At 41.5% G+C, this 25,338-nt stretch overlaps 3 protein-coding genes and 6 non-coding genes across 9 annotated transcripts; 6 read left to right on the top strand and 3 right to left on the bottom strand.

The window, feature by feature from the left end:
* Window positions 1-88: 88 nt before the first annotated feature.
* Window positions 89-15,142, bottom strand: LOC135172575 (muscle-specific protein 20-like). The gene is made up of 5 exons (XM_064138727.1): window positions 14,984-15,142; window positions 8,987-9,068; window positions 3,241-3,370; window positions 479-599; window positions 89-397 (listed from the first exon to the last, which is right to left on the bottom strand). The coding sequence occupies exons 1-5, from the start codon at window positions 15,005-15,007 to the stop codon at window positions 206-208; spliced, it is 549 nt and encodes a 182-aa protein (XP_063994797.1). The 5' UTR covers window positions 15,008-15,142; the 3' UTR covers window positions 89-205.
* Window positions 9,717-9,857, bottom strand: LOC135170034 (U4 spliceosomal RNA). The gene has a single exon (XR_010300307.1). It is a non-coding gene; the product is annotated as a U4 spliceosomal RNA (small nuclear RNA).
* LOC135172585 (myophilin) lies at window positions 11,185-14,059 on the top strand. The gene is made up of 4 exons (XM_064138734.1): window positions 11,185-11,342; window positions 12,822-13,021; window positions 13,167-13,287; window positions 13,557-14,059. Exons 1-4 carry the CDS (start codon window positions 11,337-11,339, stop codon window positions 13,737-13,739), a joined length of 510 nt encoding a protein of 169 aa, XP_063994804.1. The 5' UTR covers window positions 11,185-11,336; the 3' UTR covers window positions 13,740-14,059.
* A 649-nt stretch (window positions 15,143-15,791) lies between the features above and the next one.
* Window positions 15,792-15,873, top strand: Trnal-aag (transfer RNA leucine (anticodon AAG)). Its single transcript has one exon. It is a non-coding gene; the product is annotated as a tRNA-Leu (tRNA).
* An 889-nt stretch (window positions 15,874-16,762) lies between these two features.
* On the top strand, window positions 16,763-16,834 carry Trnaw-cca (transfer RNA tryptophan (anticodon CCA)). The gene has a single exon. It is a non-coding gene; the product is annotated as a tRNA-Trp (tRNA).
* A 1,876-nt stretch (window positions 16,835-18,710) lies between these two features.
* Trnaw-cca (transfer RNA tryptophan (anticodon CCA)) lies at window positions 18,711-18,782 on the top strand. Its single transcript has one exon. It is a non-coding gene; the product is annotated as a tRNA-Trp (tRNA).
* Window positions 18,783-19,285: 503 nt separating this feature from the next.
* Window positions 19,286-19,359, top strand: Trnat-agu (transfer RNA threonine (anticodon AGU)). The gene has a single exon. It is a non-coding gene; the product is annotated as a tRNA-Thr (tRNA).
* Window positions 19,360-20,982: 1,623 nt separating this feature from the next.
* Window positions 20,983-21,064, bottom strand: Trnas-gcu (transfer RNA serine (anticodon GCU)). Its single transcript has one exon. It is a non-coding gene; the product is annotated as a tRNA-Ser (tRNA).
* Window positions 21,065-21,215: 151 nt separating this feature from the next.
* Window positions 21,216-25,305, top strand: LOC135165294 (molybdenum cofactor sulfurase 3). Its single transcript, XM_064126449.1, has 6 exons — window positions 21,216-21,917; window positions 22,204-22,833; window positions 23,217-23,855; window positions 23,925-24,274; window positions 24,346-24,752; window positions 25,009-25,305. Exons 1-6 carry the CDS (start codon window positions 21,679-21,681, stop codon window positions 25,192-25,194), a joined length of 2,451 nt encoding a protein of 816 aa, XP_063982519.1. The 5' UTR covers window positions 21,216-21,678; the 3' UTR covers window positions 25,195-25,305.
* Window positions 25,306-25,338: the final 33 nt, after the last annotated feature.

Raw genomic sequence — 25,338 nt, forward strand, 5'->3', positions numbered from 1 at the left:
GCGATAGTGACGAGCTTTCAGCAACACCAGATTTGAATGACTTTCGCAGAAGGATTTAATCCATTTCCCAAATAAATTTATTTCATAGTTTCTTGATTTTTTTTAATCAACATCTATTTATTTTGTATTCATCTCCACATTTAATTTACAAAAACTCATTCGTTAGTGAAGGCCACCCGATAAAAACTGTCCAACGATAAATGAGCTATTTTCCCAGGAGAATTTTCCTGGTGGCACCGAAACTCTGTCCAGCCTGTGTGGCGCCTTTATTGGAGCCGGCCTGTAGACCAATGACACCCTCTCCCGCCCTAAGCTGGTCCTCGGAGAAGTTCCTCCTGTTCTCCTCGGCGGGCTTGGGTCCCAGCCAAGGGCCGCGCCACTCTGGATGTTTGTAGCACTGCGGAATTAATAAGACCGACATGAAACTCCCACTACCGATTATTCAAAGGAGAATAAAAAAATCAGGTAAGATATTTACAGCACGTCCAATGGCGAAGATTGTGTTGGTGACTTGAGCGAGATTTTTTCTCTCCATCAGATCCACAGCTTGGAAAAGATCAACGTCAGGTACTCCATATCTAGTGCATGCCCTCTGGAATCTGCGAAAAATCAAGAACAGAGTTATTTTTATTTGTTATTTCATTTTCATTTTAAATAAATGTAAATAAATTTATTACTTCTTAGCATTATTGATATATCAATGGCATTTAAGGATAAATCAATACACAAATTTATAAATATTCCAAGCCATCAGAAATAATAGAAAAAAAAATTAAATTTCACTTAAAAAAAATCAAGAAAAATCGACAAATAACTTCATGTCTGATGATTGAGCCAGAATCATTTCCATAGAGTATTCAATAATTTATCTAACATGGCATCAACAGCAACCCTTTCTTCATAAATATAATGGTAATTATTATTCAGGAATTTCTCCAGAAATGTTGCAAACACTAAACAATAACAAAAAAAGTCGAAAAAAAATGTCAGAAATCAACAAGCAATTGAATTTTACTCGCACCAAAGCGGTTCATATTGCAATAGATTGAATCAGAATAAATATGTTGTAACGATCTACACATGACCCTTGTGGGTGTCAATCGATTCACCCACCCGGACAGTGACATTCGGGAAAGGCCGAGGTTGGAGAAAAGCTTGCTCTCATGGCCCTCACAACTCTTGATACCCTCTGCTACCCTGTCCCATTACTCAGCTTAGTGACGCGCTTCTATTGTCTGAGCGTTAATTGCCCAGTTACTAATTAACGCTCTTCCATAAACTACCATAGCCCATCTCCTAAGCCCCCGGTTGCTAGCTCTATGCAAATAGTAATGTCCTCAGACGCCCGGAATTCTGTCACAGAAATGACGCGTCGCGTATCCACATTTATCAGGGCATTATGTCGCTACCGGGGAGCATTAATTCCGTCAAAACCAACATGGGGGGTATCACAATGGTTCTCTTCACCGATCTGGTCGCCTGATGGGCGGCGCGTCTGCCGCATATGAGCACCGAATCCCACCCACGGCACTTGAACGCGCTTTATCTGAATTTCTCATGTTCTTCATGTTTGCGGGCTCTGGTGGAGGGTAAATACGTGTTTATCTGAATGTATCCGCTCTCGGTTGGACCCCAGACACGAGGCGATTGGGGAAAGACGGTACTTCCAAGATACTGGTGCACCAGAGCAACATGAGGGAAGTTGTCTTTTCAACGGGTTCATTGGGTTCAGTAGTGGGAGTAGTCCAGTGGTCAGACAAAGTTTGGTGATCACAGGAAGTACTGACTCCTGGCATTTGTTGAAGAGGTAAAAAAAATTATACAGAAGAATTATTATATGAAAAATCTGAATATTCATTCCAGTTGATAAAATATTTAAAAGTTTTCATGATATAATTTCATTAATTGTGACGATAATTTGGATTTGTTTCTATTCATTGAATTAATTGGTGAAGTAATTGATTCTGAAATTCTAATTTTGTCAAATTGAAATTCCAACACAGTTAATAAAAAATAAGGGCTGAAGAATCATGATGAGCAATGAAATAGTGAATAATAAATTTATGTTTTGGGGAAATCTCGGGGTTTTTTTTTGTCAACTCTATCGAGAGCAGCACCGAAATCTTCTCAATTATCTCAACTCTTCAGATAGAGACATGGTATACTTGTTCGTCTCTCCTGCTCACCGCATCGAAAGGGAGTTATTCGGAGTGGCCGCGCTGCGCAGCGAGCACCCCCTTCCCCACCCATCGCCCTTGAGAATTTTTTGGCGACGAGCGAAGTATCGTGGAAGCCCGGGGCCATTAGGAGGCGGTTAGACACGACATTTGTAGGAGTCCAAGTTGATATTCATTTGGGACCACCTCCTCACATGCAAATATCGAATCAGGATGGTAGCAAAGTGCTAAAGCCTACGATTGAAGTCGCGAATCGTTGAAGACCGATCAACATCTCGACGATTATTTAAATGGATTATTTCTGGCAATTATCCTGGGGTTTGCCCTCGCCAGGTGGAACGTCCACGACACCAAAGGGTTCGTCAAAGTACTCGTTCGGTGGAGGGATTTCCAGGGAGAAATATTTTATTTTATTTCGAATTCCTGAACGATGCGAGAAGCGGACGAGTTCTTCTTACAGAAATCTCTCTTCTTTCCATGAATAAACGATGGTCCCGACCTCGGACTCTGTCAGTGCTCCTCTACCAGGGTTTCATGATAATGAAGGAGCAAAACAGTTTCACTTTCACTCGTTCAAGGTTTTCCGCGCACTGGTCTCTCGACAGAACCATCGCATGAGACCCGATATCTCGATATACTGGGGTTAGCACCCTTGAAACATCGTTCGATATGTCCCACTGTGACTAGAGAATACCACTTATCGAGAAGTATTTCGACGCAAAACACTGTCGATTGCGTAAAGTCGAAGGGGTAGCAGGACGGCATGAGTACGGCAGAGCAATCGCGCGGGTTTCTCCCTCTCCCCGGAGGGCGAAATCTTCAATAAAAATTACCAGAAAAAAAGGAAAATGAAGATTTCTCACGAGACGACAAACAATTTTAAGTCGAGTATTGATCGATTTTTTGTGGTAAAAATTACGTGACAATTTCAGATTTTATTGGAAGATTTGCTGGACATTTTAGAGGATCTCTCTTCCATCTGTATAAAAATCCGTAAATTTGACTGAATATTTTACCGGAAATATTGAATTCAATGAGAGAGTAATTATTGATAACTACTTACTGTTGTAAATTATCCATGAATTTGTAGTCACCCCCGGAGACATTAATTTTGGTGATGCTCCCCGGCTGCAATCTGTTCATCAACTTGCAGAGGATGACACCATCCCTCAGAGCATCCTCGTAACTGAAACCTGCAACAACATTTAACACTCAGAAAAGCCGAATGTTCAGTAAATTTTTTTATTCTCATCGTAAATACTCCAACAACAGCTCTAGTTTTGAAGGTTCAAATAAACCGCCAAATTGAAGTAATAGTCTTTCATCACTTGTGCGGAAACTAATATTTACCGCACACTTCGAGTGCGTAAAACCCTGTAACAAAAAATACTATTTGGCTACCGGACAAAACCCTTCCACACCCACAACAAAATGCACTATTTCCTCGTTACCCTCACCCCTTACCAACATTTAATTCACACTCCCCAAAAAAGTAATCTCCAATACTTCACCGAAGAATGCCGACGAATCCGCAGGCACCAGGGGCACATGAGCCCAGAAATATACGAATTACTTTATGTTTTGTTATTGGAAAGTGTCCATTGGGGACTGAATACCACCAGCAAGCGGAGAAAAATTGAAACGCGCCGGCGTCAATCATCGAACTCCGCCTTTATCGACGCCCCTCACCATTTTTTTTTTCATCTCCCTCCATATTCAATTTTATTCCACTCTTCCACCTTCCCACCCCCCTTTATGATAGATTTTTTTTTTCACATCTGCCCTGTCACAGTGGAATAATAATCGAACTGTTGGGTGAATCGAACGACCTGCACCGGTTTATGCACTCCCATTAGGCCAAGAGGGAGTCCAAGGGGGCATGGAATTTTTTAGACACCGTCTGAATGTGAGAAAACAATCGTCCATCGTCTTTTATAAATACCTAAAGTTGCTGAGAATTTTTATTATTTAGTCTGTTTTTTCTCTCGACGCTTGAGTTGGACGATGCGAGCTCGACGCGCCGTTCGACGCCATTCGCAAGACGCGATGTGTCTCCAATGGACAGGAGCGCAGGGGATCACCGGAGGTTCGACGCATGTGCAAATTTTTTTCTTTTTTTTTTTGCGAACGGAGAGAATCGCGCTGGCGAAATTCGGAGCGTCGCGGAACATCCGGGGAACAGGGGGTAGAAGGGGTGCGCTGGGGAGAATACGCGTGATGGCCGATGGATGAGAGATTCTGGGTAATCAGGGGGTCATGTGGAGGACCACGTCGGGTGCGGTATTCAAATCGCGACGGAAATATACGATTTGGCTATGAATATGAAAGTTTCAGGGTTACTAAGGAAGCATACAGGGGATGGATAGGCGGAGGTGAAATTTCAGTGGAGGGGTTCGATCGGGAGAGGGGATGTGGGAATTTTTTTGAAAAATACAGCCTCGAAAAAACATTTAGACGGATATAATATTTAGAAAAAGTTTTGCAATTCACTCGGCGATTAATTCATCGAAATCGGAAATTTACGGGACGGTATCATAGGAGAGAAATATTCTGTAAAAATTACGGTTCATTGGCTCGCTATTGACAGTTATCAACTAACATTTAATTCTATGAAATGTTTCCCCTAAGTCCTCGCCTGCAATCAATCTTTGGGTAATAAAAACTAATGAAGTATTTAAATCATGAAACAAAGTTTTTAATTACTCCCGGAGGATCCGCGAAACAAATTTCTCCAATCATTCGAGTCAAATGGAACAAAATCATCCGTTGAAATGATCAGCCAATAAACAATCACTCGATAACCCGCGTTACCCCCATCAGTCCAGAATTTTGAGGTACAACATAGACCAGGAGGATACGACCGTTGGCAAAAGCATTCGCAGCTCACCCTCAACTCTGCTTGCCTAATACAAAACTGGTCGTTGTTCGGCGTTCCCGATTGACAAACCATCGACAGTCGATCGACTCCGCCCACTTCCCCTCCCCCTCTACCGCTCGGCACAGTTCAATCGACGCGGTTTCGCGTTCAATGCCGCACTCTCCCATTTCCATTATCGAAGAAATCATAATGAGGGGTAAAACCACTTGTCCAGTTCGCCCGCGGCATCAGGAAATCATTACCTCCCAGGAAGTTGATTTCCGGGTTAGAGACGATGGGTATCAGGAATTTATTTCACGATAATGCGATAGATTTTTTGCTAGAGGAGAGTTCATCCTTGGGGAGTCTCCCGGTTGCTCTTGAATACCGGAGTGTCAGGAGGGCCGAGGAGGTATCACCTCAAATTCAAATTGAAACGAAAATATGGAAAAGATATGGTTCCAGTTGATCATTTTCATGTGGAAAAAGACAACTAAGAAATTTTCTTTTTATTGAAAAATCGCTAGGGAATTGGAGTGAAGTAGGAAATTTACTTTCTCGAATTTATTTAGTTTAATTTGATGTCTCAATTAAATTGCGTAAGAAAAATATAAATAAGTCAGTCGAATGATATTTTGTATCAATTCATTATTTATGGACGATAATTGATAAATATCGTAATTATTCACGACAAGCCCATTGTCGATTTTAAAAATGCAATTTACCCGTAGAATTTTTAATTAATGAAGTCATAAGATATTAGAATATTGAGGGTAAAATAGGACTAAAATGGAAGCTTTGTCGTTCGACTACGAAAATTAAAAAAGTCTCCAATGAAAAAAAATTTGCTGATGGACTTGACCACCCCTAACGTCTCCTTTTCGTCATTCCTCGGTCGGGATGACATGGACCAGCAGACTGATGAAATCCTGGTAGCCACGAAAAGCTATGAAATGCCGTAAACGCCAGGAGGTGACAGGAAATCGATAGTTGTCGCTGTCCCGTTGTCACACCCCCGAATAAACCCGATGACGATTCATTTAGTCTCATTTATTAAGGGATCGCGATTATGCAGATGGGCCAGAAGACAATATACCAAGTGAGAAGGACAATGTCTCCAATTTCCTCCATTAATCTCAACGAGTGTCCACGAAAATCGCTGAGAACGACGACCAAATGCCCGGCGGGTCTGACGCGCATGTACCCTTTCTACTCGCTCATCGATTAAATGTCAGACTCATGTCATAAAGACGTCAAAGACACGGTTCTCATCAGGACAACATCCTGCGGACGAATTTACGACTTTACCTCCACCGTGCAACAGGTCCCCGACAGCGAACCACAATTTCCACCGATATTTCAATGATTCAAAATATTTTTTAATTTGCTTTTTCATAATATAAATTTATTCGCATAGGTCTCCCGATTGTTCCAATTTTTGCGGAATAATTGAACAAAAATTTCCGGATTTCCATTCCATTTTCTACCGAATCATGACATTTTACAGTTAAAATTCCTGAAATACCGACCAAATTATTTTAAAAACCCAGAAAATGTACCCAAAATTTCCGCCAAAAATTGTTCCCACTGTCCATCCTATTCCCGAGCCCTCCCCTTCATTATCCCCTCTTCTCCAAGAAAAATTCTTACCCCTGAATTCTCTATCAAGCCATAGCCACCCCGAAACGCGCGGGTAATGTTGAAACGTTGCGCGCAAGCTCGTAAATTTTCCCCCGGGGCTGTAACCCTGGTAAGCCCGTCTCAAAGTGACGTCATTGACGGCTCCATGACAGGCGTTTGGCATCTTGAAGTCACTCGTTCGTGTCCCCTATCCATCAAATGATGGACATTTCCGCTGTTGATGGAGACAAGACTGTGCTCTCCTCGTCGGGCACCAAAAAATAAAATCATCCGCTGGCTTTTGAGATCAATATCGGGCGGTTCAACAGCACTGACGTTAACGTCGACGTAGGGGCGCGGGAGAGACCCTATAAATCCCTCAAACGTCTGCTGATACCCTGGTGCGTCAGGACGCCTTGCGCCGTCGTGACGGACGGGTGACTGACGTTTGGGTCTGAGTGTCTGACTGACGTATTCATTTTCCAGGCTTTCCTGGCTCAATTGTTCAATCAGTCGCTCACTCTCTCGTGTCTTTATCGCCTCTTGGGAGGGGAGGGAGCGAGTGTGTGTGTATGTGTATGTGTGTGTGTGTGGCACTGGTGAGGAACTAGGCAGTAAACCATGTACCCCTGATACACTAGCGTCCCTGCGACGTAACATGATGAACGGGTGACGGATAATCGATAGTGGAGGAGAGTCACCTTTTGCGGCAGTTCAGTTTCTCATGAATTATTCCTTCAGAGATGGGGGGTTGGGGTGTGCGGTGGAGGCCTGCAGAAGTTCTCGGGTGGTTGGCGAGGCCTTGGGAGGGGGTCGGGGATAGGGTTAATTAACTGTGGGGGCGGCTGCCGGCGGGGGAGATGAGAGTGGGAGGAATGGGGTGGAGTGGGGGCTCGTTTGGTGCTTTGGCCACCTCCACGGCATCCTCCGTGACATCAGGGTGGCATTCGACGGTGGAGGCTGATGGATCGATGGAGAAAATGACCAGGAATGGCTCCGTATTATGAACGTAAAATTTAGAGGACAAAAAACGATTTTATAGAGTTGTTTTTTTGGTTAAAAAAATGTATTTAGTTCACCAATTGGGTCGTCACGTATAATAGTTGATTTCAGCGAGTAATTCATTATCAGTTAATCAGTCATCAATCAATAACAAAAAAATTAATTATCTTCAGCATTTAAAATATTTTCGCTGAAGGACAATACGTATGAATTTATTAATAAAAAAGGTATTATTCTAGAGAACGGTGGAGTTTAATAAAAAAATCATTGAAAATCTAATGGGAGATGTGGGCCCTTTAATTTCTAAATTCTCGAAACACCTCGAGATAAAATTTCCGCTCTCACATCATGACGTAACAAAGCGCGCGCAGTGTCAGGATAGTAGAGAATCCTAGGAGGCTCTAGCCACCCTCCACCGAGCCCCCAAGTCCACCCCAATCAAGGAAGCAGAGTTTGTGAATTTTGTCGTAGGTCCGAGTTGCGCAGAAATACTGACCCTACGCACGGAATTTAACCTTCCCGACGTCACGCACCTCGACATTTCTATCCGGCTCCCATACCGCTACCGGTCATCATTTCTCATTGGTTTTCATATTTTTTTAAAGGGCTTGCCGAACTCCGCCACCTCTGAACACCAGGAGCTCATGAGCATCAGGGGTGCGTGGGCGATGGAGGGTTGGATACGATGACTAGGGGCGAATTGTTTTCCTGGTCTCTGTGGTAGCTGTGCATCGTCGATGACTCCTAATCGATGATTTTGTAAGGGCCTGCAGCGATTTTTCCACCCCCAAGTAATAGGACAGTAGGAGGCCGTCGGGGTGGTTGGGGATGTTATCGAATTCAGGGGCGTCGGGGTGCACCCCTCGAATAATCGATACGATAGGGGTGACTGGGGGAAAGTCGCAATCGTATTATAATCCCCTGATGTCTACGACAGTTCGTGTTTAGAGAAGATTTGAATGTGGGGTAAAATGGGGCCTCATGTGGGCTCATCAGCAGTCATTTTTACTTCTTGAAGACAGTTCATGTTTTAATTAATCTTTAATTTGTATTTTTAAGGGTCATTTTTCCTCATTTTGGAGATTAATTTTTAAAGACCCTTCTTACTCCACTATTCGGGTAATTATATTAATTAATATTAGAAGGGTGAGAGGGGAGAGTGATAGCATTGTGATCGTTAATAACTTGTGATCGATAGAATAAAATTCAACGATTTGTTGGAGTTGTCAAACGCTTTCGCCTCCGACTAAAAATCTTACTGTTCTTTTTCATTTTTATTTTTTGGGAAGAACCGATTAACCCCATTTCTGGGTGGAATATAATCACTTACCCGCAGGGAACCTCTCGCCTACGATGTACTCGATCCAGGCTTGAGCCTCGGCATCTTTTTCTGGCTCACGTTTACCGGCGCACTGGAAAATAGGAAAATTCGGTTTCATTCAGAAGAATTGTGCAAGAGTGTGGGGTGTACCTCGGGGATTTTCTTTCTTGGTACAGACGTGGGGGATTGATGGGAATAGATGTGGGTGGGTTGACGTAGGTGGCTGGCTAGGCGTCCGCTGAGAGAGACACATTATTTCGGGTGGTAGTTAGATTTCTGGATGTGTTTTTTGAGAATTGATTTATTTGAAATGCTGAGTTGTTTGGCTGAAATACTGACGAAGTGTCAATATTTAGGGTGTCTTTAACTTTCAAGAAGGTTCCGAAGAAGAGTGAATGAAAAATTATGAATGAGAATTAATTATTTTCCCGAAAGTATAGGAATTTAAAAATTTTCAAACTTTCTATGATTTAATATGATAATTGATAGGTCTTCATTTCCACAGAAGTTCTGTATGATTTTTCTAAGTTATCAATTAATTTTCATTGATTAGTAATAATTAAAAATAATAATTTCGAAGGTTCTGATATTCTCACAATAAATAAGAGAAATTCAAGAGCAATAAATATTGCTGGTAGTGTAGTTGCTTATGAATTTTGTCATGAGGATAATTTTAAGTAATGGAAACTGTATCTGGAAAATGGAATTTTAAGAAATTATTTTTCAATTGATTAATCAGTTTCCGCAGAAACTTTCAAAAATTGCCGTAGCCGATGGTATTTCACATCGTCTTGGCGGGGTATTGGTAAAAGTTTTCAACTAGCAATAATCGCACCTCGGTAGAACCTCATTGGTTACGATATCGCCACTGCGCAAAGCTAACGTTTCTCTTCCATCGTGGGCTTTTTATTAACTCTGGAGGGGGTTCGAAGTAGTAGAAAGATTTTCGAATATGCGACGCCTAGCGGTTACAATTCAAATTTGTCCGGGGTTCGACGGAGAGAATTCCTCTTTCAAAGGGGAATTGAATGACGGTCTTTCCGATTTTCATCCAGTCCTTTAATGACTAGGATTTTACATCCTCAATGAAAAAAAAAATCATTCTGGGAAATCATTTGTTCATTAAGTTTATTTTGTTGTTTAGTTCTGCGTGAAACTGACTGAATGAGGACGAAAAATTACTTTTTAGAATATACACTCGAGCGCAAATCAATCCTCGAGATAATCATTAATTTTCCATTAATCATAGTTTGTCTCTCGCTAAACGTAGCATAAAATGAGGAAAGGAGAACAAGACGATATGAACCCGACACGAGTGTCGATTGACGAGATTCTAAACTTGTCGTTTGCCTCAGCCCATCCTCCACCAGTGGCGTAAGTCCAAAAATTACGAACCCTGACATTGTTGACATTAATTTTACGCGAAACATATCATTATTTACAAGCATAGCAAGTTGTTTACTTTAATATTCATGAAATATCAGTGTCATTATCGTTCCCTGACCTTCACTCGGTAATTTCCGAATGTACAAATCATTGGGTTTATTAATATCAACTAATGTCACTCTGACGTAGCATTACATCAACGCCAGGTTCACCTTCCCATTGCTAATCCACAAAGATCTTTAAAATAACAGTTGGAAAATTGACTGAATTGACAGCTGAAAATACAAAATATTATATTCTATAAATAAAATTGATTTTAGCGCAGGAAATTTGATAGATTTTGATTTTACTTCTTGAATTATTCTTTTGAGATTCTTCTTCATCAATTTTTGGCCAGAGACTTTTATTGTTCTTATTTTTTTTAATTATATGAATATCTGAAATTGTAATTAAATTTTTAACTGTAAATTAATTAGATTTCTTCAATAAAATTTGTCTTTTTCACTGGAATTTCTTTAAATAATTCAATTTTTGGTATTTTTTTGGAATTGCAATTAAAAATTTTTAAGACAGTCGCAAATGCGCCCAAACCTTGAAAACTATCGGGGCAAAATGGCTCATTTTTACTTCAATTAGCCGTGAAATTTCCCAGACATTTCAATGACATGGCCCGCAACCTCTAGTTTCGCGATTATAAGACTCCGGAAAACATAAAAATGACAAATTAGAAATGACATACCCTGAAAAAAAGGAATTGAGAATGGGCGGGGGTGTGGGAATACCCACTGGGAAGATTGCCAAGGTGCGTCCACGGATATTCGGGTGGGGATGCCGGTAATATAGCGTCGCGACGTCCGGCATTTGACTTAGTTTCCACTCAACACTCTTGGCACTGTCCAAAACATTATCGAAGTTTACCCCATTACAACAATCATCCCGTATTTTCTAATAGTTTAATCAATCAGTCGACAAAATGGCGGTATGTATTCATTCATACAGTCAAACCAACAATTATGATAATTACGTTCTCTCATAATCCTTCTTTTGTTGTTATAAAATAAATACTTCGATTTGACTAAAACAAAGTGAATATGATTTTGAAAAAAAAAACAGAACAAATCAAAATTTTTTTTTTTGCTAGTTTCATTCGTGAACAATTTTGACTGAGTTTTCAGTAATTCAGAAACTTGACAGGACTTCAAATTTCCTCCTTAAAATGTACTCAGTCACTCCTGGAAGTTCTTGGTCAATTGTTCAGAGATTTTCGAAATTTTTCAGAGTATTGGCAGTTTTTTCGGGTGTCATGATTCATATCGGGGCTAATTAACGATATAAAAATAGATTTCCGGTGCAATAACGCAAAGAGATTACACAGACATCTGCACACCATCCAACTCCATGCATTCTCAGTTATACTTGTTCAGATGCTGAAAATAATTCTGAAATAAGCCCACGTTAGACTCCAGAGAGCGAATTCTGTAAAATAAAATCCCCCGCGATTTTTCCTCCGATTTATTCTGTGATAGATGTTTCCTTCCAACTTCTCCACTGAAGAAAAAAACAGGTTTGAGAGTTGAAATAATTTATTCGCGGTATTTCACGTGAAAATCATCTGAACTTCAAGAAAAATCGTAATAAAAATAATTTTTAAATATTAAAAAATTATTAATGCACCCAAAGCGCATTATTCGCTCCCCTAAACATAATTGACAGAATTTACCGTTTGGTCAATGAAGAGTTGGTAATAAACATTAAATTGGGGAAGATTCGTCGTTTATTTGTATTATATTTCGGTTACTTCATGATTTACGACAATTTCATGACGATGTAATTGTCCCAAATTCGTTGCGCTCAATTATTGGCAGACACGCTTCAGTTTCCAATTCAACTGTCCCAAAATAAGACAGTTCGAGTATTTTGCCAACCCAATATTTGCCAATGGAGAAGCTGTAAATCCGCAATCACAAATATCATAAATATTTGATGTTCAGTCATCTCTATAAATAATAGATTTTATCGTGACGCTTCGGGGTTCTGCGTCATTGTTTTAAAGGAGTTCTAGATTATCGAGGGATGTTGGTGAAAAAATAGTCGAGAAGAGCTGGGGATTAATTGTTATCTGACAGTTTGATGGAGATTTTTATTTAGAGCGGCTTTACGTTGTATCGTGAGCCCTCGATAACAGCTGTACGAGAGCTTTGATATTTTTATACCTCTTCAATTTATGAAAGTATTTTGAGATGACGTCCAGCGAGACTCAATAGATTTTTTTTGCGCTTTCACTTCGGTGTTTACTTCTTTTTAAATGTTTTCCAAAATTGAATTGGGGTAATTCCAGATATTTCTGGTATTCATAATTTCATAACTGGTAAACCGTCGAATTATCGACGACGAATTAATAAATAATTGCTATTTAACCTTTAAGACACAGAATTATGATGCGGTTGATTTTTTCCAGCCACGTAATAAGGAACAAGAAGCTGAAGTCCTGACCTGGATCGAGGCAGTTTTGGGGGAGAAATTACCCAAGGGTGAATATGAAGACCTCCTGAGGGACGGAATTGTCCTGTGTAATGTCATCAATAAAATCGCCCCTGGATCAGTGAAGAAAATCCAGACGAAGGGAACCAATTTCCAACTCATGGAAAACGTCCAGAGGTAAAAATCTCGATTTATATTGAGATGTTTTTGAAAATTTACTCGACTATAACGTAGATGTTACTGCGCTTGTCTTTATCGAGACAATTGCCTGATTGTCCGCGATGAATCCCACATTGACTGAAATTATCCTGTGCTATTCTAGGTTCCAAGCAGCAATCAAGGCCTACGGAGTCCCGCAAGAGGAAATTTTCCAAACTGCTGACCTCTTTGAGAGACGCAACATCCCTCAAGTGACTTTGTGCCTCTACGCTCTTGCCAGAATCGTAAGTTCTTCACAAATAATTTCCCTGAATTTCACCATGTCCCGTATGCATCGTGATAAATCGAAAACGCAGTGTTTGTTCCCTAATATTAAAGCTCAAGTCATTCCCTTATTTTATTCCCCAACGATTGAGAAATTTTAGGGAACGAAAGGAGAAATAACTCAAGAGTTTCATAAAAATTATTGAACGTTCCTGAATTTTTTTCCTTAGAAGACACAGCAAATCGGAAATTTTTTTGTAAAATTTGATGTTTCATTGAATCATTGCAGACGCAGAAACATCCTGAATACGCAGGACCTCGTCTGGGCCCCAAGATGGCGGACAAGAACGAGAGGACCTTCACTGAGGAGCAGTTGCGTGCTCATGAAGGAGAACTCAACCTCCAGATGGGTTACAACAAGGGTGCCAGCCAGTCTGGCCACGGTGGCTTCGGCAACACAAGACACATGTGAAGAACCTTCCCTCATCCCCAACATAACTCTAAGATCATCACGATTCAAGAAATTATTGCTGTCTCTGCTTTAAAAAATCGTCAAATGGCAATAGCAGGATGTTGTCAATTATTTAAACTCTCGCACAAAACAAACAACACACGCATACAATTACCCACCCCCACATACACACATAAACATATACATACGTACACTTGTGCACTCAAAACACGAAGAAAACAAAAAAAAAGCAACAATTGTTGCCTAAAAATCGGCTATTTGGAAAATGTCATGACAACGCGTCACAAATAGCGAAGAATGAATAAAGATTTTCTATTTTATTTTCGTGTGTCTGATTGACGAAGTCCACATTCACATCCACTCTAAAAACATCCCCGGAAAATTAACAAGTTCAAAGGCGTTATGGCAAGGCGACACGTGTTGTGTCATTACGACGTGTGGTATTTCTAAAAAAAAACATAATCAATTTGGTAACGAAAATGCCGCTGAAAATGTAAACACCGGGTCTATATAGAGAACTAGGAGAGAATGATTTACGAAAGTTTTGGTTGGCACGAGTTGCGGTAATGACGCTATTTCCGGATTTATCCGTAGATTAAAATATCTTGATTTTTATTTTTGATAAAAAAAAAATTCCCTTGGATCAGGTCACGGCTACGGACTGATTTGTACAATCCAAGGGTTCTCTATTAATAAACGCCACGTTTTCTCAGCAATTTTTTTGCATGCAAGATGAATTATCGGGCCGAAAATCTCCCTCGAATATGAAACTCGAGTATAAAAACACTTTCCGCGGCATTGCGAGATTGGTGAGTCACTCTCGTGGACTCCAGAATTAGCATCTTCCGAAGGAAAAACGTCAGACGAGGTGGAATTTGGCGGAGAAGTGAAAAATAAAGTGGTCGGCGTGAAAATAAACGATGAATAGTCCGAATAATTATGCTCTCATAACTGCAAAAGAATACGACACTCTTCCTCAGGAACAATCCCCCTTTCTTCACCGGAATCATCCCCGAACATTTCGAGAAAAATCATAACTGAGGTAACTCATAGCTAAAACAAATAAATTCCCGATTTTTTAACACCTCTATTTATTATCAAAGAAAACCGGAGAAGCTCAACAAATAATGCATACGCACTGTGCCATCTGTCAAACTCAGCTGAGAATTGCGCGGAGAATTTGAAACCCACCAGTCTCCATCAGTCATCCCCACAAGATCCCATTATTCTCAATATTATCTCACCTGCCAAAGTGGACGTCCAGGCATGATGACTTCAACAATAATTGTCTCTGCAGAATGACAGAAGCCCCTCCAAAAGAGATTTGAACAATATGACCGATGAGTTCGTTAGCGCAAGCACACAAAAAGATTGTGGGGCTGCTCTGGCCGATGCCGAGATATATATCCGTGACATGCATTTGGGGGTGTTGGTGTGAACATATCGTGGGCGGGCTTCTATATATGGATCACTTACTCACCAGCATCAACACTCATGCCAAAGTCTACTGGACCACACGTACATGATGAAAATTTTCCCTATCGAAATTACTGACCCCCACGCCTCATCCCTCGAGGACCAGCGAGTCATCGCTGTCGTATTTGTATCTTCAAGTGCGTTTCAACGTAAATAATCCACCAGCCAAAAGAAACAGCATGAGAATTCTGCAAAATTAAAATAAGCAGGTGCGTTAGAGAGGGTCATACCACTCATCGACAAGGAACAATTCATTATTCCACTGGATTACAAAACAACACTGAAAAATAATCACTTGTCAAAGAGAATAGAAAACCAGAAAATTCGGGTGAATGTATTTTGAATTTGGGAGATAATGACACTGGATGCAGAGTTCAAGGAGAAAAATAAAACTGACTGAATTTTCCTGAACTCGCCAATTTAATTGCTGACATTTAAATCGCGTTCAATCGAATTTGTCAGCAATTTTTGTTTCTCTCCCAGCGCAGGTTTTGAACAGACATTCAACTACCCTGAAATGATTGAAAAATCATTGTTGCATGTGTGCAATAATAGCCCTCACGCAAAACACGATTAGGTAGCGTGGCCGAGCGGTCTAAGGCGCTGGTTTAAGGCACCAGTCTCTTCGGAGGCGTGGGTTCGAATCCCACCGCTGCCAATTTTTTTACCCTTCCCCATCAGCATCAACGCTAAATGACCATGGGCATGCTTTGTTGAAGTTACTCGATGGTAAAGACACATAATTTTTTTTCGTACTCGCAAATTCACCGAGACCCAATGGGTTGCGTCGGCACGCGGCGCCGTGGTTCACACCTACCAGGAGACCATCATCCCATGGTAGGTGTGAACCATCAGTTGATGAACCCTTGGTGTCCTCCCTGATTTTAAGACACAACCAGAAATTTTCAGACGCCAATTTCATGAACAATGAACGTATTCCACGTGTTTAAATGCACCGAAGACGAATCATCGAGTGCTTGAAAGCCGAAGCTTGCAGCGCTATCGATTATCGCAATGACAACGCCAAGGAATATAACCCCATAATTATCGATAACTTCTACCAATGCGTGTGTTCCTGTTAACAAAGCTGTTCTCAGGGGCTCGAGTGAATTTACCGAATGCCATTGGTCGTGTAGCTTTTGTTTGGGTGCGTGTGCCAGCCGGACCGGGAGGGGAATCCCCCTGGAGTCGAGTAGAATGGATGGGCGAAAAGGAGTGGAAGAGAAATGAAAAAAAAAAGAGAGACGAAACATTCCAGTTACACTCCAGACTAGCCTGGTGCCCTGATAGAGATTTCATTCTGAAGATGCCACTCTGGACCACGCCCCTGAATGTTATACATTCCAAAGGGCTCCAGGGTTACTCTGAATCAATAGATGATGTCTAACGCCAACGGAGGGGAAACCTGGAGGCATCAGAAAGAGCGAGGAATAGCAGTAGTTTCCCTGGGACAGAAATCGCATCAGCATTTCTATGTGACTTTGACTTTGCAAATTGGATTAATTAGAAGAGCTTGGTGTCATTCCAGTGGTGAAATCAGACATCGAGACTCCGTGGCGCAACGGTAGCGCGTCTGACTCCAGATCAGAAGGTTGCGTGTTCAAATCACGTCGGGGTCATACTATTTTGTATTTTTTTTATTGATTATAAATGCTGTCAGCAGCTCTTATCAAAACTTCCAGATTTTTACTATCCAGATCCTGGTTCATAATCGTGGTTAAAGACACCCAAGGAACATGGCTTTCAGACATACCTCATATGTACGATCGTCGTATAGCCCCAGTACCGTTTAGAAAACGTCGAGTGGTGCGTGCTCACATCCCGCATACGTTCCGTCGTCCACCAGGAGACCATGACACTGCAAGAGGTAAACCACATCTCTTACAGCTGAACGATATTCGCGCGGGTTGTCTCATTTAGCCCCTCCTCGGACCAGGAGATCATGAATCTACCAGACTTCGAATTTCTTATCCCCAATCGCAGGAGCACCAATAAATTCGCCTCCACCAAAATAGGGATAAATACGGTGGCTAAATTTCAACGAGAATATCGTCCGTTCATACATTAGTAAGACAAACATATGGTAAATTCTCGCGGTTAGAAGGCGGAATGGACATAATCAACAAATCAACCGACCTGATATCAGGCGCCCATGAAATCGAATTAGTCGGTGTAAAACGCTTGCGTTCGATGGACGATTATATACGCAACTGGTGTACCTCCTCCTATGTCCTAATCGCCGCGGATCGGAAAGACAGAATTTTGAGGAAGAGCCGCATGGGCCCTAAGCACCTCTGTGACGTTGTGACTCCTTATTGGCCATCTACCAACCCTTTTCATTACCCATTGGTCCACCGTAAATCACTTGGCCCGGGAATTTTGGTAGGACCAGTCATACATCGCACAATCTACGCCACTTGGGGCTCTCTAAAGACCATTTTGTGGTCAATTGACGGGCGATTTTCTCGATATAACGTGAGAATGATACTCACTGACGCATTGAAACACAGCGTAAAGTGCAATGACACTGTTTTCCCCCAAATTTAAGCGGTCAATACTGCATTGGAGGAGTGCATTGACCATGCACCACGAAGAGCCCACCCAGCACGATTGTAAATGTTTCCAATAGTATCTGAAAAACATCGTCTATATCGAGCTGATGCAGCGGTAGAGGTTTAGCTTGACTTGTCCCAAGATTTCCCCAAAAAATTTTTTCGCTGCATCAACTGACCCTCCCCTCCCCGTGCCCTTCCAACATGCTGCAGTGTCGTTGACACGACCGCTGCTTCCGTCGGTTGCGTCACAACGCGTGAACAGTCAACAGCATGCGTTCCTGTTGAAAAAATTCCTCACGGGCGAAAGTCAAGGTATGACGGAATAACGCAGTACAAACTTAAACATCCTAGAGGCCTCTTCTGCGCAAGGCACTGTGCAATGTGTTCACCAGCTGCTGCCGCTGCCAGTAGTGTTGTTGATAAGTATGATCTCCTGATTGGAGGAGGGGCTCAGTGAGACAACCCGCGCGAAACTCAGCTTAACGTGGGGAGAGCCGTCTCAGAATGTTGATGAGACATGTTATCCTGATAACAAGGGGCTCGTATGCGGGATGTGAGCACGCACCGTTCAACTACTTCTAGATTTTCGTTGGAGATCTAGGTGTTTACCACTCGAATCTTGTACCTTGAATCATTATCATTCAGGGTGGGGGTGATTAATAGGCCGGGTGCATCATCAGGATGATCTGCTTGATAGGAATGACTCTGGCAAGATTCTATCCGATACGGAATCCTAGATACTGAGATGTATTCCCATTTGGGGACTCGGAAGGGTGGTTTGACGTTAGAGTTGGCAAGAGCGAAAATCACAAGTTTCTGGAGAACAAAGGACAAGTGTTTTAGATTTCTGTATGGCGGCTGAGATTGTATCAGGAGACGAGAACATGGTAGTACGGCAGTGGGACTCTTGGAGTGCTGTTTTCAAGTGAACCACAACAATGACTCCGTGGCGCAACGGTAGCGCGTCTGACTCCAGATCAGAAGGTTGCGTGTTCAAATCACGTCGGGGTCAATCAATTTTTTTTTCATTTTTTTGATCTTGAAGCCTTCACCTATTTCAATGAAAGCAAAATGGGAGATTTTTTAGAATATAGGGGTTGTTTTAGCGGAAAAATACTCCCGGGTGATACGGACGCCCAAAGTTATGAAAAATATCGTCGGGGGAATTCAAGTGGGTGGAAATAATATGGGCTATGGTACGCGAAAGTTGGTCAGAAAATATTACCAATCGAATTTCAATAATATAAATTACATTAAAAAGATTTTATGCGGAACAATCTTTTCATTGTTTAAATTTTTTCACGTCTCTTCGATTTCATTTTTTTAATATATACCATTTGAGAATAATCTTATCATGAAAAGTAGGTTATGTTTTACCACAAAAATCTGTGAATAAGAGATATAAAAATTAATGTCGTTGTAACGAAAAAGGTGAAGATTTTGCCTGGAATAGTTTCTATTGCACAGCGTAGTTGGAAACTAGGTATGTGTTTTCGGTGGAGGGAACCACAACAAGGCGCCGTGGCTTAGTTGGTTAAAGCGCCTGTCTAGTAAACAGGAGATCGGGGGTTCGAATCCCCCCGGGGCCTGCATTCCTTCGGAATGTTTATTTTTTCTTTTTGCACATAAATGTTGCATAATGATAGAAGGTTGAATACTGAAGGCGGTGAAAATTGCAACGATTTGGAGGCGATACGAGGTTGCGCGGCGCTGCATAAGCACGACGCATCTATTAATAAATACTGATTGCTCCAATCACCGCATTAATCTATAAAAAAAAAAAGAAAATATTTTATCATTTAAAATATGAAAAAAATCCCCAAATCCGGTAGTTTCTATAATCGTACCAAGAGTAGGTAAATCTGGAGAAAGAGTTTCACAAATACAGAAATTAAATTCTAGAGCTAAACCACTTTTTCCTCTGGGTAATATACGGTAAGGAATATCAGTAAATTCTGTACTCTTTTTAATTCATCTAGAAATCTGAAACTAATACCCTCTTCTGCAGTGAAAAATCCGAGAGAACATGTCTAATAGTAAATCTCTCCAAATCGACCAGGACCTTCTCAGGACCAGCCGCATCCGACGATAAACGATCAACACTAAATTCAGAACTCTGTTCAGACTGACCCGAGCCTTCAACACTTGTACTTCTTGATGGTTTTACCCTGGGAATAAAATTGGAAATTGATGCTTGCGATTCCAAATCAAACGATGAAATGGCAGACTCGTTGGTGGCAGCTCCTCGTTCCCCCTGTAACCGTTTGAATCGATTGCAACGTCGTTGAAACTTCTGCTGTAACTCCTCAAACTCCCGTTCAGGATGTTCTTCTGGATCCACACCATCATTCCCGAATCGCTTCTTTATCACCTTCTCCCGAGACCGTCTCCACAGGAACTTCATAATCGCATTTCGAGTAATGTGCTCCTTCTTCTTGGTCGGCGTCACCTCAACGTTTTCTTCCGCGATTCTCTGGAGAATCCAATCATCCGTTATCTCCTCGAGTTGGGTGGGGATGACATCGAGAAGATGCCAGGGGCCAATTCGCTTTTCACCCAGCATCACCTCAGACGGATTGACAGATTTTAGGACACAATCGGATGATGATAGTGGCTTCAACTCAGCAATTCTGAATGACGCAGTGGACTTCCTCACAATCGGATACAGGTCGAAGTCCTCCTGAATCCTTTCATCCCTCCTAACCCTTGAGACAAGATCCACGTACTTCTTCTTCGTGGAGACCCTATCGTATCTCTTCTCCAGCATCTCTTCTTCCTCCACATTCGCCATCATCTTATTTACGTCATAATTCTGAAATACTTGAATTGTAGTTGTGTGCACTGAGAATTTTGACAGATCCTGAATCGCGGATTAACAAAGTCCTCGAAAAAGGCCAAAAGACAAAATAGTGTCGATGAAAACGACAATAGTATGTATTTAACCAACGATTAAAATTGAATGGAGTATTCTGTGAATATTAAGGTCTACATGTTTGGAGTCATCAGAATCAACTACTGAATGATCCAGTTTAATAAAATTTTATTGATGTCATCATCATGGAGTTTTCAAAGACTAAAACCGCCTCCCAAAGTACTTCTGATGTATTTACACCTGTCTTCAGCCAAAAAACCCTCCACTTGTCCTGCAAATGCAGAATTTGCTATCCCATCTTACTCCTACACCTACCCTTCCAAAAAATGCAAAAAATTATCGACGAGGATGGGATTCGAACCCACGCGTGCAGAGCACATTGGATTAGCAGTCCAACGCCTTAACCACTCGGCCACCTCGTCACATGGAATCAACGTAATCGACTGTCCATTCAAGAAGATGAGACAGTATTTCGCAATCATCTACGTCAATTCAGACAACGAATAATCCCCAAAAACCTCATCAACATCTGTTATCCTCATCGCATTATGGACCCTCCATAAACCTCTTATGACGCTGAAATTACCACATATCAAACGCCTCAGGAACAACATTTGGAGGTTAAACATTAACTTGCATCTGACAGCTTATCGAAGAACGTGTTTTTATATCTTTTCCTTCTACGAAATCCGTCATTCACTCACAGATAGTGAAACTATCGAGTGTTACGGACCGATAACCTTCCGGAGAAATCGTTTACGTAAACCTAACAAGACTTTTTTGTCAACAATCTCGTTTATATCTCTAATCATAGTGTGTGCAATTATACTCCCAAGTTCTTTGAATTCATTGTCATCGAGTCCCCCGAGTCATTTGGTGTCCATTTGTCAGCCCCTCATTAAGTAGTTACACAACTAGACCTCCTCCTCCTCCGTCTTCTTCTTCTATTCCTAGTGGTTTTGTCCTCTCACTTCTACTGAGGCAAGCCCTGAACATAACTAGACCTGACGGAACATCGCAGCATGATTAGTCGAAAATGGAGCACCTGCTTCGCCCCAGCTACACGGAAACATATGACGAGGAGACACTTCTCTGGTTGACGAAGGAATTTGCGAGAATTGAGGGAGAATTCTACTTGGATCATGCTGGGGCAACTCTCTACGCTGACAGCCAGATTAGGAGGATTGGGGAGGATTTGGCGGGTTCATTGTACGCTAATCCACATTCTGCTGCTGGAAATTTGACGTCTGAAGTTGTAGAACGAACTCGGTATAGGTATGGAATTTTTTTCAAACACTTGTTAAAAAAATATTCCACAAGAAAACGGTTTATGAGTTTTTTTTACAAACGCTAGAAAAATCTTGTGGATTATTTCCAGTTTTTAATTATTCCCTCACACTTTCTTAATTTTTTTTTGGAAAAAAAAATTGAAAAATTCAGGTTCAGCATTAATTTAGAATAAACAATTCCACTGATCAATTTTACCGAATTGCCTTCACTATTATGCAACTGGTTAATCAACTTTTCGTCATAAATTCTTCTCGTCGCCTCAAATCCTCAGAATTTTGGACTTCTTCAACGCCTCCTCTGAAGAGTACAGCCTGATCTTCACATCAGGTGCCACTGCCTCCCTGAAAATCGTCGCAGAAGCCTTCGACTTCGGGGAGTCCGGGCAATTTGTATACCTAGATAACAACCACACATCTGTCCTCGGGATGCGCGACGTGGTAGGTAATAACGGAGCCCATCTCAAGTGCCTGAGATTCCACGAGGCCTTCGAGACATTCCAAAATGGCAAAAGGATCGCCGACGTCACAGAGAGCAGCAGCAATTCACTGTTCGTTTATCCCGCTCAGTGCAATTTTTCTGGCTTCAAGTATCCTCTCCAATGGATCCAGGACACTCACGATGGATCACTTAATTCTGTCACTGAAGGACTGTCAAAGTGGTATGTTCTGCTCGATGCAGCTGGCTTCGTTGGAACTAGTGTTCTGGACCTATCACTCTACAAACCAGACTTCGTTGTTCTGTCGTTCTATAAGATGTTTGGCCTACCAACTGGGATTGGTGCGTTGATTGTAAAAAAATCGTGTGAGAATGTCATGGAGAAAGTCTATTATGGCGGTGGAACTGTCAATGTGGCGCTCAGCACCGAGAATTTTCACGTTAAAAGGGAAAATCTGCATGAAAGGTACAGTATCAGCAATATTCGCCTTCACATTAATCTTATTCATGATTAGAACCATTTATTCCTTTCGAAATATAATTAGGAATATAATATATGTAGAATAGATTATTGGCAATCAAAATGAGTGCAAGGAAGAGTGGAAACGATAGAATATCTTGAATGATCAATAATTCTGAATTTGTAGAGAAAAATCCAATCATTTTTCTCTTCCTCCCAAAGCACAAAAACAATCCTTCAAAATGAAAAAAAAAAACTCACTGAATTTCACTCTACCGATCTCAAGTCCAGGCCATTGCTGTTTAATCCATTGATCATTTATTGATTGTCTATATAACATTGTTATTGCCCTGCGGATTTTTCCATAAATCAAATCTTTTGATTTCCAGATTCGAAGACGGAACACTCTCATTCCTGTCAATAATCGCACTCCAACACGGTCTGGATATCTACAAAAAAATTCCCCTCCCCCAGATATCCAGTCACGTGTTCCACCTCGCTAAGTACCTGCACCACTCCCTCTTGACATTGCATCACTGCAATGGAAAGCCACTAGCAAAGATCTACGTCGACACAGATTACGAGGACATAACGACCCAAGGTGGAACACTGTCCTTCAATGTCTTGAGACCGAATGGTGGGTACGTTGGCTACATGGAAGTCCTCCACATGGCGGCTCTTTTCAAGATCCACCTGCGCACTGGGTGCTTCTGCAATCCAGGGGGCTGTCAACGTCATTTGAATCTGTCCACCCTGGAGGTTCTGGGGAATTACGACGCTGGGTACAAATGTGGAGGTAGCAAGGATATAATCGATGGAAAACCCACTGGGGCTGTCAGGGTGTCATTCGGCTACAGCTCGAGCTTCAAGGACGTCGAGATGCTGCTTTTGATGATTAAGAAATGTTTTTTAGCCGGTCCAGCTGTTGCTAAACTACCTGAGGGATGGATTTCCAAACGGAATCAAGGGAATTTCGGGATGCAAGGATCAATCAAAATCGAGGGATCGAAAGTCATGAGAAATACTCGGTAATTAGCTAATATAGGGACTCCAACTTTAAAAAACTGATGGGTGAGAATTTTTTTTTATCGCCGCAGATTGATATTACCAAACGCTCTTGTCAGTACGAATGGACCAGAGAGGATAGCAAAATTAGGGAGAGACACGTCAACACAGAACGATGATAATGAGAAGAATAATACAGATGGAAGTAATCCCTCGAGGACGCTAGTTCTCTCCAAACTATGCATCTACCCCATAAAGTCCTGTGGAGCTTTTGCAATAGCCGACTCCTGGGATTTAACAGAAAAAGGATTGGCCTACGATCGTGAGTGGATGATTGTCAATTCCTCCGGGATTTGTGTGACGCAGAAGCAGGAGGTGAAGCTCTGCTTAATAAAACCGACGGTGTGTCGTCGAAGGAACGTCCTTAGGCTGGATTATCCAGGTAGTGTTGTTAAATTATGTGTTCAGAGTTTGAATAAGCAAAAACTGCGGGAGAATTTTTAATTATTCCAGGGATGCTGGGGGTGGAAGTGCCTCTGGACTATTCTGAGGAGGAAGTGATCAATGGGGAGATGTGCAGGAGTCGGGTTTGCGGGCATAGGGTCCAGGGGGTTGACTGTGGGGGCGAGGTATCAGACTGGCTGAGTCTTGCTTTTGGCAAGGAGCTCAGACTCATAAGACAGTCGACCTCTGGGGTGAATGGAAGAGGAAGGGAGGAACTTTCGTTCTCCAGTCAGGCGCAATTTCTGATGGTGAACGGGGCTAGTGTTGAGTGGCTCGTGGACAGGATTCCTGAGGACTCAGACTGTGATAAGGACGGGGTGTTGGAGAGGTTCAGGGGGAATATGGTGGTTGTTGGGGCACGGGCTTTTGAAGAAGAGACGTGGACGCAGATTAGAATTGGGGAGGAAGTCTTTAAGGTGAGGAGATACGGAGAAAAATTTTATAAAGATTTTCTGTGGGGATTAGTACTAGAATTTTTAAATTTTTCCAAATCCAGAAATAATTTGAGACGTGAGAATTTTATATCGATTTAAAAATATGGAAATGAGCTTGCAATATTTTTCTGTAGTATTTAAAATCATCTCCTGCTGTTGAAAATAATTCATTAGTTCTGAAGATGTTAATAATCAATATATTGAGTGAATTCTTTAACTCCTCTGCATAAATTTTCAGGTGATGGGACCCTGCACGAGATGTCAAATGGTATGTATTGATCAACAAACTGGTTTAAAAACAATCGAGCCTCTTCGATTGCTAGCCGAAGAGTTTCATGGGAAAATGAAATTTGGGATTTACCTCACGAGGAAAAATTCCACCTCTGGGAAGTTAAAAATTGGGGATCACGTAACATGCATGTGATTATTCTTACATTTTCTGCTGTTCCTTGAGAATCTCTATTATATATTTTCAATAGACATTTTACAAGTTTTGTAAAATCTATCTTTTAAAATAAATTTAATTGATTTATTCGCTCACGACTAAAGATTTATTTACAGTTTTTAA

This window comes from Diachasmimorpha longicaudata, chromosome 1, assembly GCF_034640455.1.
Source record: "Diachasmimorpha longicaudata isolate KC_UGA_2023 chromosome 1, iyDiaLong2, whole genome shotgun sequence".
Lineage (NCBI taxonomy): Eukaryota > Metazoa > Arthropoda > Insecta > Hymenoptera > Braconidae > Diachasmimorpha > Diachasmimorpha longicaudata.